The 18,837-nt window shown below is 40.0% G+C and overlaps 2 protein-coding genes across 5 annotated transcripts in view; one reads left to right on the top strand and one right to left on the bottom strand.

Annotated features, from left to right (window-relative positions):
- SNTB1 (syntrophin beta 1) overlaps window positions 1-4,319 on the top strand; it is a 275,358-nt gene extending 271,039 nt beyond the window's left edge. The window contains exon 10 of the mRNA XM_034668570.1: window positions 1,584-4,319. Within this exon, the coding sequence (XP_034524461.1) occupies window positions 1,584-1,676 (93 nt within the window). The 3' untranslated portion in view covers window positions 1,677-4,319. The remainder of the gene's footprint in view (window positions 1-1,583) is intronic.
- A 13,537-nt stretch (window positions 4,320-17,856) lies between these two features.
- MTBP (MDM2 binding protein) overlaps window positions 17,857-18,837 on the bottom strand; it is a 76,710-nt gene continuing 75,729 nt past the window's right edge. For all 4 annotated transcript variants that reach the window (XM_002925534.4, XM_034668566.1, XM_034668569.1 and 1 more), the window contains one exon: window positions 17,857-18,655. In XM_002925534.4, the coding sequence (XP_002925580.2) occupies window positions 18,617-18,655 (39 nt within the window). In that variant the 3' untranslated portion in view covers window positions 17,857-18,616. The remainder of the gene's footprint in view (window positions 18,656-18,837) is intronic.

Below are 18,837 nucleotides of genomic sequence, written 5' to 3'. Positions count from 1 at the left end.
ATTGACTAAGTTCAGCCTGAAGCAACTGTTGGGAAATCAACGAGTGGTTTGAAAGTCCGTTTTACTAAGAAGACTTGTTCAGTTACTGCTCTAGCCATCATTTCTGCTCTTTCCTAAAGGTGACTGCTCCCTGGCAAAAACCCAAAAAACCAAAAAACAAAAGGCGGCTCTCAAGCCAAGGCTATTTTTGCCTGTGAGGAAAATCACTTACGTCTAAATTTCAGCCTTTCTGAAGCCTGTAATTACAACCTGACTTGCAAGAATGGGGCAGGACTGAGTTTTTGCTGCCAGTCGGTTTGGCTGAGAAGTGCAAGTTCACGCACAGCTTCCCCAGGCCTTGTTCCGCAAGCCCAGAGGCAGGCATCACCAGGCCTTTCCCCACCCCTTCTGGGGAAGGGAGCGGACACGGGCTGTAGGAAATGGAATAAATTGAGGGTCAAGAGACCCGTGTTCTGTTTCTGCGTCTGTAACTCACTCACCAGTTGTCTTGGGCAAGTCCTTCTATGTCCTTATGTAAAATGCAGTGACTGAAGTAGGTTCCTTCCCAAAGTGGCATTCTGTGTCAGAGAGACACAGTCCTGTGTTGCCATCCGGACTCTGACGTCACAGGCCCCGCATCTGCATCCACACTTACTCTCCCCTGTAAGATGCGAGATCTCAGGAAGTGTTAGAACTTCTTCAAATACAACATGCAGATAATGGCAATAAGCACATGGGGGTTTTGTGAGAATTCAGTAAGACGGCGTAGAGGAAATATTTAGCACAGGGCCCGGTTCGTGGTCACTATAACCCTAACGTTGCTGGATGATGTTACACATCCAGGTGGTTGTTCCCCAGCAGTGTCATCAGCAGACGAGAATTAGGAACAACTCCTGCAGGTTTGCTGACTTAGGTCAGGTGATAAAAATTCCACCTGACTCTTCTCCTCTGGTCATGTGCTGGGCCACACGTAGGAAGCACTGAGAAGGGTAAGACTTGAGCAGGGGCCTTAACAGGCGACGCACATGCTTGCAACAATCCAAGGGGACAGGACACTGGGGACACGGCTGCCTAGCAGCCTGGCTTCCCTATTCTGAGTTCTCACACACAGCGTCTCGTTCAATACTCTCGTTACCCTGTGAATTAGGTGGGACTGGGGAACATTTTAAGTGACTTGTCCAAGATTACATACCTCTAAAGTGTTGGGATTTTTTTAAGTGTTAAAACCGGGACTCAAACTGAATCTTTAAATGTGAAATTTAGTACTGCTTCAAGCTGGGCCTGACCCGACATAAATCATCTCACTGTTGTGATGCCAGAAACAAACGGTTTCAACAGTCAAGAAAGGCAACATCAATATTTATGCTCTTGGTAGATATAAATTTCACAGAACCTATTCCGGAAACAAAGACAGATGTAAGAAATTAGTTCAAAGAGTTATTTTTTTTTAAATCCCATGGGGGGCGGGCAAGGCTTTCAAACCATAATTGCTCTAGTTAACGCTTAAAAGCAGGACCTGCACAGGTCTGTCTGATGTGCAAATCGCTCTCCTGCATCAAGCCTCAATTTAAAATCGCTCATGCCCTTTTCTCTTGAAATTTCAGCAACTGGACCTTCATTCCTGCCCCAAGCCGATTGTTTTCATCATTCACTCCTTCCTGTCCGCGAAGATCACAAGACTGGGCTTGGTGGCCTAAACAGAGGGCTGACCTGCCCTTGAGAAAAGGAGGGCTGCTGGGCCACCGGCGGGTGACATCGGACGCCACGAGGGGCGCACCAGACGTGGCATGCCACGGTCAGCTTTAGATCCCCGAGTCCTCTGAACTGCCCCAGACCTCTCTGTCAGCTTCACCAACGGCAAGGGGGAGCCCCAAGAAAGCACCACGAGGACAATCAGAAGAAAACTGGCTTTTTAGAACAGTAGAAGGGTAAAGAAGTGAGGGCGATTGGAAATAAATACACAGCCTAGCTTTGAAATAATGACAATCAAGGACATCATGAACATGAGAACAGTGCGTGCAGATCTTAATCAGACCAGTTTCTAGGCAACTAGCTCACCCAGGTAAGCAAGAGCTGAAGAGATGAGGAATGGACACGTTCACCTCTCTCGCCCCCAGTAACCGTGATCCCTTGTTTCATTGTGATTCATTGCCTGCTTCTAATTGAGTTGACTTTTGCTGGTAAGGAAAGAGAAGTGCTTCAAATGGAAACCCACCTTTTATTTAAGTATGAAGCAGCTGTAATTCTTAGTGAATTATCTTTCAATGAGGTAGAATGATTCTGAAGCATTCTCATGAGCATATGCTGAGCAGGGATTAAAGAAAGCATCAGATACTGATCTGAGCTGTGAGCTGGTAGAATCTGAGCCATAGAAGAGTGTTTCTGTTGCAAAGCTTTGCGGTGCGGAGAGTAGTGTGCTTGAGAGATGACTGACCGGGGTGTGCTGCCCGGGAGCCACAACTTACAGCTTTACTTACAGAGAGCAAATTATGGATATTTTTTTATTTGAGATATATATATATAACATATATCTCATATATATAAATATATATATATATATATATAAACAACTCACATGAGGTTAACTATTATCCCCATTTCGTGGTTTTCAGTGGAAATACTGAGCAATATATTGACCCTTGTTGCTGCCTGTGCGTGTCTGCATGCATTTTCAAACCAGTCCTAGAGCAGCGTCATGTAATTCCAGCATCCACAGCTCCTAGGAATTCCAGGGAAGTCATATAATGACCTGATATTTTTCTACAAGAATATTTTCAGACAACATAGAACATATTACTGATTTAATGCTTTTATTTTTACCTTTCAATACAAATTTACCAAAAAGACACCTATTTTATTTGATTGTGGAGTCATCTTCCTCGAACCGTAAAAATTAGCTCTAGAGTGTCTGTAAGCATTTGTAACCCTTCTTTCCCCTCTAGTTTACGTAAACAAATGCTCTGGATTCAACCTGTGTGCTTGTTCAGAATTGTCTTTCAGCAAATACCTATGCAAAGAGCTTTTAAAAGTGCAACTGTTTTAAAGGAATGTAATTTTGCCCGCGGAGACACATATGTTTATTGAGTTACAAAGCAGCATCCAAAGTATGTATCATGTGACACTAGTTCCAAAGGGCATTGACTGAGAGGTGTTTTGTTGTGGGGGGCGGTGAGAATAAGAGGTTTGATGATCAAAAATGTGTTAAATATCGAGGTAAGAAACAACAAACAGATTTCATGATTGTGGGCCTCCTCAAAGACTTTGATGTACACATTGTGATTCTTCCACGGGGATCCCGTGTACCATTCCTACACTTAGTCACGGAGCTCCTTTCTGACAGAGCATTTTATGAAGCAAGTGTTTTAAAAAAGAACAAAAAAAGGGTCGCCTGGCTGGTTTGGTCGGTAGAGCATGCAGCTCTTGATCTCGGGATCTTGAGTTCAAGCCCCATGTTGGGTGTAGAGATTACTTAAATAAAATAAAAAAGAAAAAATACTTTGGGAAACACAGCTTTAGGTCACTGATTTTTTTTTGGTTTCCCATTTTAAAATGCTGAAGAGTGAATTCCCACCCTGAATATTACAGGAAAGCTTTGATGCATTTGTAAATTATACTGCACTCTTTCATTACATATTTTCGAAGTCACTGGAGAATTATGCATTGTAAATAACATTAAGATACATATATTAATGTCAATAGTTAAGTTCAACAATATGTAATCTAAGGTGCTCAGTACTACATGAAGTATGAGTTAATTACTCATAATTAAATTGCAAAGATCCTATTCTATATTTATAGACAAAATGATCATAATTACAAATATTTCTTCATCACTTAAGTTTTAGACTGATTAATATCTGGGTGGGGGTCAACAAATTACATTCTCTGCATTTATAAAAACTTAATTTAAATATTTATATTTTAGAAAAATACATTTGAATAAATTAAAGCATTTTCTGAATTAAAATGTATTAGCAAGAAGTAGACAACTTTACTAAGAAAATTGTGTATATGACTCCTTGTTTTTTCCTTCAAAGTTAAGTGTATCATATTGGAGCGGCGATGATGAATCAATTTCAAGTACTCATTTTTCCTTATTCTGAACTGAGGAAATTACAATGATTTTACACTGTAGATTTTAATCTTGTCTTGATGTGTGTTACGAATGTTGTGAATGACACACAGTCAGATGTCTGGATCATGCCTGGGTGCAGTCAGTGAATCAACTGATGCATTTTGGGGAATTTGTTTTTGTCCAGTCTGCTCTGTGCTTAATCCATTTCTTATTTGAATCAATGAATTATTAAATTCACGTTTGTCCCTTTAAGGGCAAATCAATACAAATGACTGATGTTTTAACTGTACCGAGTGGGAAGCCACCATTTGCTGGTACATGTGGTTAGGCAAGCCCTCAGCATCCCAGGGATTTAAAGAAAGCCAATGGGAATATAGTTAGGAATCTCTTTTCTGACTTGAACAAAGTAGAAGAAAAAAACCATAAGCCTCTTAAAAACACCCAGCTAGAAGCGTTTAATTAATTCTTTCATTGATGTAATTAAAATGCTGAAAAATGCATTTGCCTAAAATTAATGAGTAGAGCCTTTCTGGCCTTTCTTTTACAAATACTAGATATTCCAACTTGGGATTGGAGTGGACTGGGGTGAGGGAATAATTTTTGAACGTTGAGGTAAAAAAAAATGTGCCTATGTTTATAGCACCATGGATATCATGTAAAATTTATATATGAATTAAATAAATATTCACCTCTGAATATGGTGGATTGGCTGGTGGTTTCATGACAGCCACAGAGGGAGTGTGAAGACCCAACTTGCTAGTCTCTTCCTCCAGGACTGGCTCTAGAAGGTGCCAATGGGTACAGGGGATGCCACTAGAAAATATGGTGTGTGTGGGTTTTTGTGTATAATTTCAGGATGGGTCTGCACCTGGGGCTTAGGGATCTTGGCTCTCATTTTAACTAAATTTTCATGGGACTTGACTTGTACGCCAAGCTCCAAATACTCAAGTTCTCTGAAGTCCTGCAACTTGGTTTGTGTTTAAATTGCTTATAACTAATGTTAGTCTAAGGCTGTGAAGTCTTTTTACCATTTGAAAATTTAGTAGTATTGACATTACATTTAAAACTGTAGAATCTCACTATTGAAGAGACTTCAGGGGTCATCAAGCTCATTAGTGCCCAACGTTTATTTATAATTATCACAATACTGCCTTAGAATCTTAGAGTATCTGATTTGCTAGTAATGTAGCAATGCAGTATATACATATAAAAATGAATATACACCAATTACATTTTTTAAAAATTCTGTACCACCTAGAGTCATCCCACATACCCTGCTGGTCCAAGTACTGCATTTGGGAAGAATAAAAAGACATATCAAGGCAAGGGGCTACTAGGAAATAGAAAATGATATGGAAATGGCTTTAAATAGAACACCTAATATTACTTGTTTTTATCGTTAAAGAACCGATTGGCCAAGATTAAAACTCTACATAATACCTACTGGTGGAAGAGTGATGGGAAAACAAGCATTTATTTATACAGCCATTAGTAGGTATACATTTGGCAATAATTTGGAGGGTAATCTGGCAATATCTATAAAAATTTTAAAATACATGTACCAGGGGCACCTGAGTGGCTCAGTCGGTTAGTCTGCCTTAGGCTCAGGTCATGATCCTGGAGTCCCGGGATCCAGCCCTGCGTCGGGCTGCCTGCTCAGCAGGGAGTCTGCTTCTCCCTCTGCCCCTCACCTGCTCCTCACCTCTCTCCCTCTCCCTCTCAAATAAATAAATAAAATATTTAAAAAATAAAATACATGCACCTTTTGACTCTAAGGGTTTATTCTAGAGATGTAAGTACACAGAGTAACATACAAGGACCATGTTTGCGGCATTAGCTGTATCAAGAAGCTAAAAAGGTCCATAGGATCATCACTAGCTAAAGCGATCCCAGCACAGGGATGCACGAGGCTCCACAGTGTTGCAGTGATCCATCTCGAGGTACTACTGTGGACAACGTTTCTAAATGCAATGTCTGCAAAATGCAGATAAACACACAAAGAGATATGTATTCCATGTGTTGTTTAAAAAGTGATTCTTAGGAAGAGCGGCACCTGCCACATTTTGGAAATCTGTGCTAGTGCTGTTCTGTCATCACTATGTTGGGGGGCGGGAAGGGGGGACACTTAGTATTTGCTGAACAAGAGCCAACAGCGGGTAGACTTCCTGCAATGGGAGGACAGTCCCCACATCCCGTGGGACCGTTACCCACACAACTGTTCTGTCCTCTGAGTTGTTCGTGTAGGTGAAACACATAATTATCTGAGCCTAGACCCTGACTACATTTTACATATGAAAACATTTTTTGATTCAATACATTCTGAATTTTCTAGGTATGCAACTACCATGTACGTGGAAGGAAGACTGTGTTTTTGTGTTGTTCAGGGCATTTGATAGAACATTTTATCAACACGAGTCACCCGTAGCCGGTGTCACATGGTACTTGAGTCGCCGGTAGGGAACACCGGACTACTTCTATATGCGCCTCATTCACATGGCATCTGAGTAAAAATATTTGACTACTTTCCATTTAGAGAGGCGGTAGCCAGCATCTCCATATGGGGGACATATTATTTTATTATCCTTACTTCCCTTTTTTAAAACTTCTTCACCTTACAGTTAGGGAACAGCAATTTAAAAACTCCTGAGTGCACGCAGCCTGCCCCCGCTGGGCGCGTCCGATCCCTCAATGCCACAGTCTAGTGTCCGAGAGGCTCAGCCGCTGTCCCAGCCCCAGGCCCCGCCACAGCCGGCCCTGCTCGACCTGCTTCTGCCACTGAAAGCCAGCCCCCCCCCGCTCGCTCGAAAACGCGGTCCCTCCAGCCGCCTGCCCCCCACTGCTGCCAGGCAGCGGTCTGAGGACCTGCACACTTGAGTCTCTGGGTTTGTCGTCAATTCCAGACTTGTATGAAAAGCCGCACACCGTAGGCATAAGACCTCATGTCCCGAGCAGCCACGAATGACCCGAGCAGTCCAGAATAGTCCAGGATTTAAATTAGCTCTGCAGGGCCAAATAGGAGAAAGTAATAGGCAGGAGCCAAGAGGGAAAATAATCCTCTTCTTCCTTCTTGTCGTGTACTTCCCCGAGACATGGTTTCTGCAGGCACACTCCCTGTGACTGAGACACTCCCTGTGACTGAGAGCACACCCGTGGGGACTGGCTGTGTTCCTTTGCCTCACGAGGCAGTGGCCAGTGAGCAATGTACCACCTGCTTTGCTTGCCTGCCTTCCCCACCTCTTCTCCCTTTTCTTCTTCACTCTTGGGGCCCTGGAAATGGACATCCAAATACAGCATCAGCACTTAATCATGCCCGACACAAAAATTCACTCCACATGATCACAGACCTAAATATAAGAGAGAAAACTATAACGTGAAAACATAACCTACAGAACGGGAGAAAATACCCATATCCTATATCTGTTAAGGGATTAGAGTCCAGAATATAGAAAGACCTCTGACAATTCAATGACAAAAAGACAAATAATCCAACTAAAAATGGTCAAAGGAATTGAGTGGACAGTTCTCCAAAGATATGCAGATGGCTAACAGGCACATGAAAAGATGCTCAACATTAGCAGTTATCCAGAAAATGCAAATCAAAACCACAATGAGATTCCACCTCACGCTTTAAATCATTCGTCAAAAAGAGAATTACAAATACTAGAAAGGATATTGAGAATTTGGAACCCTCATACATTAATGGCCAGTAGACATGTCAGATAGTACAGATGCTTTGGAAAACAGTGAAAACAAGACGTTTAAACGTGGAGTTTACCATCTAGCCCAGCAATTCTATTCCTAGGCATATACCCAAGATAATGGAAAACCTACGTCCACGCAAAACACTGGTACACAGATGCGCAGAGCAGCGTTACTTGTAATGGCCACAAGGCGCAGCAGCCCAGACGCCCATCAGTGGGTGATGAACAGAGCGCGGCTGATTCACACAATGGAAGGAGGAGGCCCTGCCACACGCTGCCATCTGGATGAGCCTTGAAAACCTCACGCTAAGAAAAAGAAGCCAGACACACAAGGCCATAAATCGACTTACATGAAATGTCCAGGAGAGGCAAATCTGTAGAGACATAAAGTAGATAGTGTTTGCCGGGAGCTGGGAGAAGGGAGAATACAAACTGTTCGTAGATAGGGCATGTCTGTTGGGGGATGAAAATGTTCTGGAAGTAGCGGCGATGGTTGCTCAACTTTGTGAGTATATTAAATCCACTGAATTATCCTCTTTACAGGGTGAGTTTTATGATGTGTGAATTACATCTCAAAAGTACACGTTGTAGGGTTTTTATGTATCACGTTTTAGTCTAGTCCTTTAGATGAGTGCCACACCCACAGTTCTTTTTCAGGGCACGTCTCTCTTCACTTTGGGTGTCAGAGTGCCTGTGGGACAACGCCCTTAGGATTCTTAAAAGCCCTTCTGTCTAGCCGAGAGGGTCTACTTTTAAATCACTAACTGTAAATATTTCTAAGGTCTTAATAAAGGATTATATAAGCACACCTTAGGTTTGATTTTTTTCCTTTAAGAAACTTTTGCTATTGGAGATGCTGAAGTGGGAAACCATTTTATTTTCGGATTCCCAATGTCTTCAGCCCTCAGTATCTCCTCTAAATGCTGGAAAGCCACACAGTTCCTTCTTTGGCTCATCTATTTTTTCCTGCATCTTGCCGTATTCAGCTAAATTAACAAACAAATGGCCCACTGACACTTTTTTTTTTTAAACATTCTGCCTATAAACAACCTGAATCATCCATGAGTTCGTTAGATACAGCTTGTTTTCCAGCTTCTGTTGGCAACAGTGTTGCCATCTCTGCACAACACAGCTCAGTTGGTTGGGGCCAGTGGCTCCCCGTTTCCTTCCTGCAGGGGCCTCCTTGTAAACTTCTCATTTAATGAGTGTGAGCTCTCAGCAGTTCCCAGCACCCATAAATACGCCCCAGCAGAGCTGATGTCTAAGCTCAGTCTGCACTCTTTCCCATCTCCCTTGGAAGGTCCCTGTGATGCTGACCATCTGTAAAGATGGAGCAACTCTCGTCGGGGTTCCTCGCGGGAAGCAGAGCCTGACTCCAGCCCCGCCTGCTCTTCTTCCCGGAGCTTAGCTTATCCTACGTGCTAATAGTCGCAAGTTCCTGGCTCAAAACTCTGGCAGGGTCAAAAGTTGACCTAAGTTTCTGGACCTTTTAGGTCTCTTCTTTGTGCCTACTTTCAGATTTATCTGAAATATCTTTAACCACTTTTTACTTGGGAATTCGGGCTCTGAGGTAGACAGTGTGGAGATGATGCCTGTAAGGCATCTAAAAATTTAGGAACCAATTTCTCTGCCCAATTGAAATGACCAAAAAAGTTTTCCAAGTCACAATGACTGGTTCGCTCTGGGGATGTAACTTCCACAAAACGAAATCTCCCGAACACGATGGAGTTACTGTGCTTGCTTGGCAAGGATACATCTGGTCTCCCGTGCCTCTCTCCCCACGGCTTCACCTCCCGCCCCTCACCGCCGCTCACCTCCGAAGGCTCACCGGCCTCGGGCAGCCAACAAAGCGGCAGTGAAGGTACGGCGCTTTTGGAAACTGCCCTCTTTTGAGGGCAAAAATGGTTGGGGACCAGCCTAATAGAACAGAATACACAACTGAATCGCGTAGGTTGGATCTGCGGTTCCTCTACTGCTCCTTATCTGGGAATGCGAACAGAGTGCCGACGTTGACAGGACGATGAAGGCAGAGTGAGTTTATGAAGTATCTCGGAGAACACTCTAGTACCCATGGTACGTGGCCTGCAACGATTGCAAGTACACAGTCTGAGGAGCTTCGATAAATGTGTACCCGGTACAGCCACCATCACGAGCACAATAGAGAACACTTACATCACACGGTTTCCTTGTGCCATTTTCCAGTCACTCCGACCTCTGGCCCCAGGAACCATGTTTGCTTTCTGTGACTCTCTCTTTCACTTTTCTAGAATTTCGTGTATCTGGCATTTTCTTCTCAGCATATTTTGAGAGCCATCCACGTGGCTGCCTATTTTAGTTTGTCGCGTTACCTTGATAAGTAGTATTCCATTATATACGTTTTATAATTTGTTTATCCATTCACGTATTGATGTAGCTTTGGGTTGTTTGCACTTTGGTGCTATTAGGAACTAAGCTGGTGAGCGCGACTGATGAATCATTGAACACTACATCAAAAACTAATGATGTACTATATGTTGGCTAATTGAACTTAATAAAAATTTAGAAAAAGAAGCTGGTGAGGAGGAGCTAAGATGGTGGAGGAGTAGGGAGCCCTAAGTTCGTCTGGGGCCTCCAATACAGCTGGATGGTTATCTGTCTGTTCATTCTGAACACCTGAGAAATCAATCGGAGATCTGAGACAAGAAATGCTGCAATTCTGGGGCGCCTGGGTGGCACAGCGGTTAAGCGTCTGCCTTCAGCTCAGGGCGTGATCCTGGCGTTCCGGGATCGAGCCCCACATCAGGCTCCTCTGCTATGAGCCTGCTTCTTCCTCTCCCACTACCCCTGCTTGTGTTCCCTCTCTCGCTGGCTGTCTCTATCTCTGTCCAATAAATAAAAAAATCTTTAAAAAAAAATGCTGCAATTCTACAAGTAGAAAAGTGACTACTTTTTGGAATGTAGGAGGTGCAGAGACTTGGATCCGATGTGACATAGCAAAGGACACGGTGGGGGGAGGGAGCCTGCGGAAGGAGGCTACCGCAAAGTGTAAGCAGCAGAGCACAAAATCGGAACTTCTAGAAGTCTGCTGCAGTGGGGGACGTCCCTGGCTGAAAGATGCTCAGGTGGCGAAGTGGGGTGGAATCCCAGGTGGGACAGCGTTGTCTCAGGGTCCCAGGGTGGGGGTGGGGGTCGCAAGAACAGGGGTGCCCGAGTGTGGCAGTTTCCAGGCATAGGCGCAGGGAAGCCCGCAGAAAACAGTGAATCTAGGCACCCGCACTCTGCTGTGTTGCCATAAACCATGAGCCGCTCCACGATCGGACAACCGCTCTCCTGGTAGGGGCCTAGCAAGAGGCAGAAGCACAGTGAGACCTCCCCCGCTCCCTGGGAGGAACAGCATGGGTGTGCGCCCTAAGAGTCCATCAACTTTGCAGTTTTGAAACTCAGTCACAAAAACTCTGTTATAGGCTGGGTGAACACAGAGTCCTGACGGAAATCAAGGAGACCACAGTGATTGACTGCTTTTCTGTGAGGGCTTACTGAAGTGTAGGGGGGTGTGAACTTTCAGCCCTGGGGCTAAAGAGCTGGGAGCCACCATATTCATCCCCCCATCAGTGCTGAAAGCTTTCAGGGAGCAAAACAGCGCCACCTAGTGGAGTCCGGAGCCCATTACACTGGTCTCTGCCTCCCTACGCACTGGAGGTGCATTCGCACTAGGGCAAGTCCACCAAGGTCCCTCTGCCAGAAGACCAGCGTGACAACTGGCTCGCACCAAGTTTACTGATGGTAGAGGGCTGCAAAGCTTTAGCTCCTGCTGAAAACAGTAGATAGAATTCTTTGTACTTTTGTTCTTTAGTCTTTCAGTATTATTTTTTCAGCTATTTTATTTTTTCAGTTCATTTGTATTATATTTTAGTTTTGATTTTTATATATGCTACAGGTATTTTTGTTTGCCTTCACTGTATTAGTTTTATTATGTTATTTTTATTTTATTATGTATAAGTTAGTATGTATTATATAATTATGTAATATAAAATATATATTAATACTTAGTATATATTTTATTAAATAAATATTATACATATATAAGTATTTCTTTCTTTCTTATTTTGAGATCTAGCTTCTTGTAACAAGCAGACCAAAACACACCCAAGATGTAGTTTTTTGTTTTGTTTTTTACTGTTGTTATTTTTGTTTTTTCTCTCTCTTTCTTCTCTTCTTTTCTGGACATAATGATGAGACAGAGAAACTCACCCTAACAGAAAGAATGTGACGTAGTACTCACTGCCAGAGACTTAACCAACATGGATATAAGTAAGATGTTGGAACTAGAATTTGAAACAATGATTATAAAGATACTAGTTGGGCTTAAAGAAGCATCAAACACGCTAGACAACCCCTTACTATAGAAATAAAAGAACTAAAATCTAGTTAGACCTAAATTAAAAATGCTATTACTGACATGCATCCCAAGTAAAGGCTATAATAAAATGAGGCTGGACAAAGCAGAAGAGCAAATCAGTGATACAGAAGATAAAATGATGAAAAATAAGGAAGTTGAAGAAAGAAAACTATTAGATTCCTAAAGGAGGCTGAGAGAACACAGTGATTCCATAAAGTGAAATAATATCTGTATAATAGGGGTCCCAAAAGATGAGAAGTGGGAGGTAGGGGCAGATGGTTTACTTGAACAAATTATAGCTCAGAACTTCCTTAATTTAGGGAAGGAAAAAGGCATTCAAGTCCAGGAGGCCACAGAACCCCCCCCCCCAAAATCACTAAAAATAGGTAAACACTTTGACATATAATAGTGAATCTTGCAAATTTCAAAGACAAAGAAAAAATACTGAAACCAGCTTGGGACAAGAGGTCCTTAACCTACAAGAGTAGACACATTTCCACAGAGAGCTGGCAGGCTGGAAAGGACTGGATGATATATTTGACGTGCTAAATGGGAAAAATATGCAACCAAGAATACTTTATACAGCAAGGCTGTCATTCAGAATAGAAGGAGAGTAAAGAGTTTTTAGGAAAAAGAAAAACTAAAGGAATTTGTGAACACTAAACCAACCCTGCAAGAAATATTACAGGGGATCTTTGAGTGGAAAGAGAGCCCAGAAATAACAAAGACGAGAAAGGAACAAAGACAATCTACAAGAACAGTGACTTTACAGGCAGCTCAATGGCACTAAATTTGTATCTGTTGATACTTACTCTGAATGTAAATGGACTACATGCTCAAATCAAAAGGCACAGGGTATCAGAATGGATAAAAAAAACATGACCCATCAATATGCTGCTTACAAGAGACTCATTTTAGACCTAAAGACACCTCCAGATTGAAAGTGAGGGAGTGGAGAACCATTTATCACGCTAATGGACATCAAAAGAAAGCTGGAGTAGTCAACCTTATATCAGACAAACTAGATTTTAAACCAAAGACTGTAATAAGAGATGAAAGACACTATATTATAATAAAAGGGTGTATACAACAAGATCTAACAATTGCAAATATTTATGCACCTAATTTGGGAGCAGCCAAATATGTATACCAATTAACAACAAAATTAAAGAAACTCATTGATACTAATACAATAATAGTAGGGGACTTAACACCCACTTACAGCAATGGACAGATCACCTAAGTAGAATATTAACAAGGAAACAATGGCTTTGAATGACACACTGGACCAGATGGACTTCACAGATATATTCAGAGCATTTCATCCTAAAGCAGCAGAATACACATTCTTCTTGAGTGCACGTGGTACATTTTCTAGAATAGATTACATACTGTGTCACAAATCAGGTCTCAACTGGTACAAAAAGATTACTCAATCACAACACAAAATTTGGAAGGAACACAAATACATGGAGGTTAAAAAGCATCTTACTAAAGAATGAATGGGTCAACTAGGAAATTAAAGACCTAACCTTACACTTAAAGAAGCTGGAAAAAGAACAACAAATAAAGCCTAAATCCAGCAGAAGATAAATAATAAAGATTAGAGCAGAAATCAATGATTTAGAAGTAAAAAAAACCACAGAACAGATCAAAGAAACCAGGATCTGGTTCTTTGAAAAGAATTAATAAGATTGCTAAACCCCTAGCCAGACTTATCAAAAAAAAAAAAAAAAAAAAAAAAAAAAAAGAGAGAAAAGACCCAATAAAATCATGAATGAAAGAGAGATCACAACCAACACCAAAGAAATATAAACAATTCTAAGAGAATATTATAAGCAATTATATGCCAACAAATTAGATAATCTGGAAGAAATAGATACATTCTTAGAAACATATGAACTATCAAAACGGAAACAGGAAGAAATAGAAAATCTGAACAGACCCATAACCAGCAAAGAAATTGAATCAGTAATCAAGAATCTCCCAACAAACAAGAATCCAGGGCTGGATGACTTCCCAGGGGAATTCTACCAAACATTCAAAAAAGAATTAATACTTATTCTTCTGAAACTGTTCCAAAAAGTAGAAATGGAAGGAAAACCTCCAAACTCATTCTATAAGGCTAGCATTATCTTGATCCCAAAACCCCACTATAGACAAAGACCCCACTAAAAAGGATAATTATAGACCAATATCCCTGATAAACGTATTCAAAAATTCTCACCAAGATACTAGCCAATAGGATCCAACAGTACATTAAAGGATTATTCACCACGACCAAGTGGGATTTATTCCTGGGCTGCAGGGGTGGTTCAACATCTGCAAATTAATCAGTGTGATACACCACATTAATAAAAGAAAGGACAAAACCATAAGATCCTTTCAATAGATGCAGAAAAAGCATTTGACAAAATACAGCATCCTTTTTTAATAAAAACTCTCCACTGTGTAGAAATAGAGGGAAAATACCTCAATATCATAAAGACCATGTATGAAAGACCCACAGCAAATATCATACTCAATGGGGAAAAACTGAGAGCTTTTCCCCTAAGGTCAGGAACACGACAGGGATGTCCACACTCACCACTGTTGTTCAACACAGTACTGGAAGTTCTAGCCTCAGCAATCAGACAACAAAAAGAAATAAAAGGCATCCAAATTGGCAAAGAAGAAGTCAAAATTTCACTCTTTGCAGATAACATGATACTCTATGTAGAAAACCTAAAAGATTTCCACTAAGAAATTGCTAGAATTGATACAGGAATTCAGCAAAGTTGCAGGATATAAAATCAATGCACAGATGTCAGTTGCATTTCTATACACTAACAATGAAGCAGAAGAAAGAGAAATAGAAAACTCGATCCCCTTTACAATTGCACCAAAAATCATAAGATACCTAGAAATAAACCTAACCAAAGAGGTAAAGGATCTGTACTCTGAAAACCATAGAACAATTATGAAAAAACTGAAGAAGACACAAAGAAATGGAAAAACATTCCATCCTCATGGATTGGAAGAACAAATATTGTTAAAATGTCTATGCTGCCCAAAGCAATACACATTCAATGCAATCCCTATCAAAATAACATCAGCATTTTTCACAGAACTGGAACATACATACATATATAAAATATGTATGGAACCAGAAAAAACCCTGAATAGCTAAAGGAATGTTGAAAAAGAAAACCAAAGTTGGAGGCATCACAATTCTGGACTTCAAGTTATATTACAAAGCTGTAATCATAAAGACAGTATTATGGTACTGGCACAAAAACGGACACACAGATCAATGGAACAAAATAGAAAACCCAGAAATGGACCCTCAACTTTATGTTCAACTAATCTTCAACAAAACAGGAAAGAATATCCAATGGAAAAAAGTCTCTTCAACAAATGGTATTGGGAAAATTGGACAGTCACATTCACAAGAATGAAACTGGACGACTTTCTTACACCATACAAAAAAGTAAACTCAAAATGGAGGAAAGACCTAAATGTGAAACAGGAATCCATCAAAATCCATCAAAATCCTAGGGAAGAATACAGGCAGCAACTTGCTTGACCTTGGCTGTGACAACTTGTTAGACACATCTCCAAAGGCAAGGGAAACAAAAGCAAAAATGAACTATTGGGACTTCATCAGGATGAAAAGCTTTTGCACAACAACAACAACAAAAAAAACAGTCGACAAAACTAAAAGGCAACCTACAGAATGAGAGAAGATATTTGCAAATGACTTATCAGATAAAGGACTAGTGTCCAAAATCTATAAAGAACTTATCAAACTCAGCACCCAAAAAGCCAAAATCCAGTCAAGAAATGGGCAGAATACATGAACAGACATTTCTCCAAAGAAGACATACAAATGGCCAACAGGCATATGAAAAAATGCTCAACATCACTTGGCATCAGAGAAATATAAATCAAGACCACAATGAGATACCACCTCACACTGGTCAGAATGGCTAAAATTAACAAGTCAGGAATCAACAGGTCTTGGTGATGATGTGGAGAAAGGGGAGCTCTCTTACACTGCTGGTGGGAATGCAAACTGGTGCAGCCACTGTTGAAAACAGCATGGAAGTTCCTCAAAAAGTTAAAAATAAAGCTACCCTATGACCCAAAAATCACACTAGGTATTTACCTAAAGGATACAAACATAGTGATTCAAAGTGGCACATGCACCCCAGTGTTTATAGCAGCAATGTCCACATTAGCCAAAATATGACAAGAGCCCAGATGTCCACTAACAGATGAATGGATAAAGAAGATGTGGTATATACATATATACAATGGAATATTACTCAGCCATCAAAAAGAACGAAATCTTGCCATTTGCAAGTACTTGGATAGAACTAAAGGGTATTACGCTAAACAAAACAAGTCAGTCAGAGAAAAACAAATATCACATCATTTCACTCATGTGGAATTTAAGAAACAAAACAGATGAACATAGGGGAAGGGAAGGAAAAATAAAATAAGATGAAAATAGAGAGGGAGGCAAACCATAAGACTCTTAACTATAGGAAAAAATCTGAGGGTTACTGGAGGGGAGGTGGGTATTGGGATGAGGTAGTTGGGTGATAGGCATTAAGGAGGGTACTTGATATAATGAGCACTGGGTGTTATATGCAACTAATGAATTGCTAAATTCTACCCCTGAAACTAACAGTGTATGTTAGCTACATTAAATTTAAATAACAAATTTTAAAAATTAAGCTGGTGTGAGTATTTATTTCAATTTTTTGTATGACATAGGTTTTAATTTACCTTGGGTAAACAGGGGAATGGCTGAGTCATATGCTAAGTGTAAGTTGAATTTTATAAGAAAGTCAAATATTGTCCAAAATGATCATAGCATTATCCTTTTCCACCAGCAATGCATGAGATTTCCAAATGTTCCACATAGTCACCAAGACATGATATCATCAGTTTTAAAATTGTATCCATTTTAGTGGGTGTTTAGAGGCATCTCATTGTGGTTTTAATTTGCCTTCCCTTGATGATTAATAATACTGGACTTCTTTTCATGTGTTTATTGCCATTCCTGTATCTTCCTTTGTGAAATGTTTTTTTCAACTCCTTGCCTATTAAAAAAAAAAAACTTCAGGTAATGTCTTATTATTAAACTGTGAAGGTTCTTTATATATTCTAAATAAAATTCTCATCATCCTATTTTCAGTCATCAAAAAAGTAAATAGGGACTCTGCTGGTTGGTGTCCAAACTAATTTCTCAGAAAGACAGTTTGGAAATATTAAGATCAATCTTAAGACCCGTGAATTCCACTCCTAAAAAATTATACTAAGGAAATAATCAGTGATGTATTAGGAAGATTCATTACAGTTTTATTTATAATAGGGAAAAAGTGAGCCTATACGTCCAATAATGGGGATTGATTAAACAACTTGTGATTCCTCGGTATTATGCAGTAATTAAAATGATACATGATATAAAATTCATGATACATTGTTAAGTGAAAAGCAGGGTATAAAGTAATACATATATGCATTAAAAACACATACACACATATGGATGACCCCACTTAAAAATATTTTTAACATAATTCCATGTATATTTTTAAAATATCAACAGTGGTGGGGTGCGTGGGTGGCTCAGTTGGCTAAGCATCTGCCTTTGGCTCAGGTCCTGGGATCCAGCCCAAATCGGACTCCCTGCTCAGCGGGGAGTCTACTTCTCCCTCTCCTTCCCTCCCCCCAACTCATGCTTACTCTCTCTCTCTCTCTCAAATAAATGAATAAAATGTTTTTAAAAAATATTAACAGTGGTTACATACAGATAGGCAATGTTGTAATTTTTTTTTTAACTCTGTTTGTATTTTCTGCATTTCCCAGATTTTCTACCATGGGAAAAGATCTTGTTTTCTTGCAGTCTCTACTTAGTCATTTTTACTATATCTTATTTTCACAATTTCTGCCCTTTCTTCGTTTTTAATCCAAAATAAACATTGATAGCTCCAACAGCAGTGGCTCTGGGGTGGGGGCAAGGGAAGATGGCTACCTGTGCGGATTTTTTTACCAATATTTTCTACACCAGGAATTATCCAATTAAGTATGCTATTGGGTCACATGAGAAAAGCCACTGGCAATATATTACTTGAAATTCAGTAATTTAAATAGGCCTAACAATAAAGACATTTATCAAGAAGAAAAGAAATAACATTTTCAATTTATTGAAAATTATTAAATAACCAAGGGTAAAAATTTAAAAACATATATAAAAATATTAACCTTAAAAATTAAAATAGAGTGAAACTATAAAATAAGTATACAATTAAAAAACACATTAACTGAGCATCCTCAAAACTAAATAAATATTGGATATTTATGAAATTCTTTAGAGATGGAATATCTATTCTTTGAATAAAGTTTGAAATTGGTTTATAATTTTCAAACTAAGGAAGGAAGTAGCAAATAATAGCTCTGCCCAATTTATAATTGTCCAAAGAGAATGATTCTGTGTTACTTCTTGCTTGTCTTTTCTAATACCCATTCAATCACCTAGAAGGAGAAAAAATATGATATGGTTTACTTCTACTGAAAACACAAGGGACAGAAAAAGATACAATTAAAACTTTAAAACAGTATGGTAGAAAATTTAAAATAGAAAGTAACATGTCAAAATCTTGAAACACATTTTATCTTAAAAACACATTTTATTTTCTAACTGAGGAAAAGAAAAC

This window comes from Ailuropoda melanoleuca, chromosome 9 (assembly GCF_002007445.2).
Source record: "Ailuropoda melanoleuca isolate Jingjing chromosome 9, ASM200744v2, whole genome shotgun sequence".
Lineage (NCBI taxonomy): Eukaryota > Metazoa > Chordata > Mammalia > Carnivora > Ursidae > Ailuropoda > Ailuropoda melanoleuca.
Note: the sequence above shows the minus strand (reverse complement) of the source record. Positions and strands in the feature narration are given on the sequence as shown.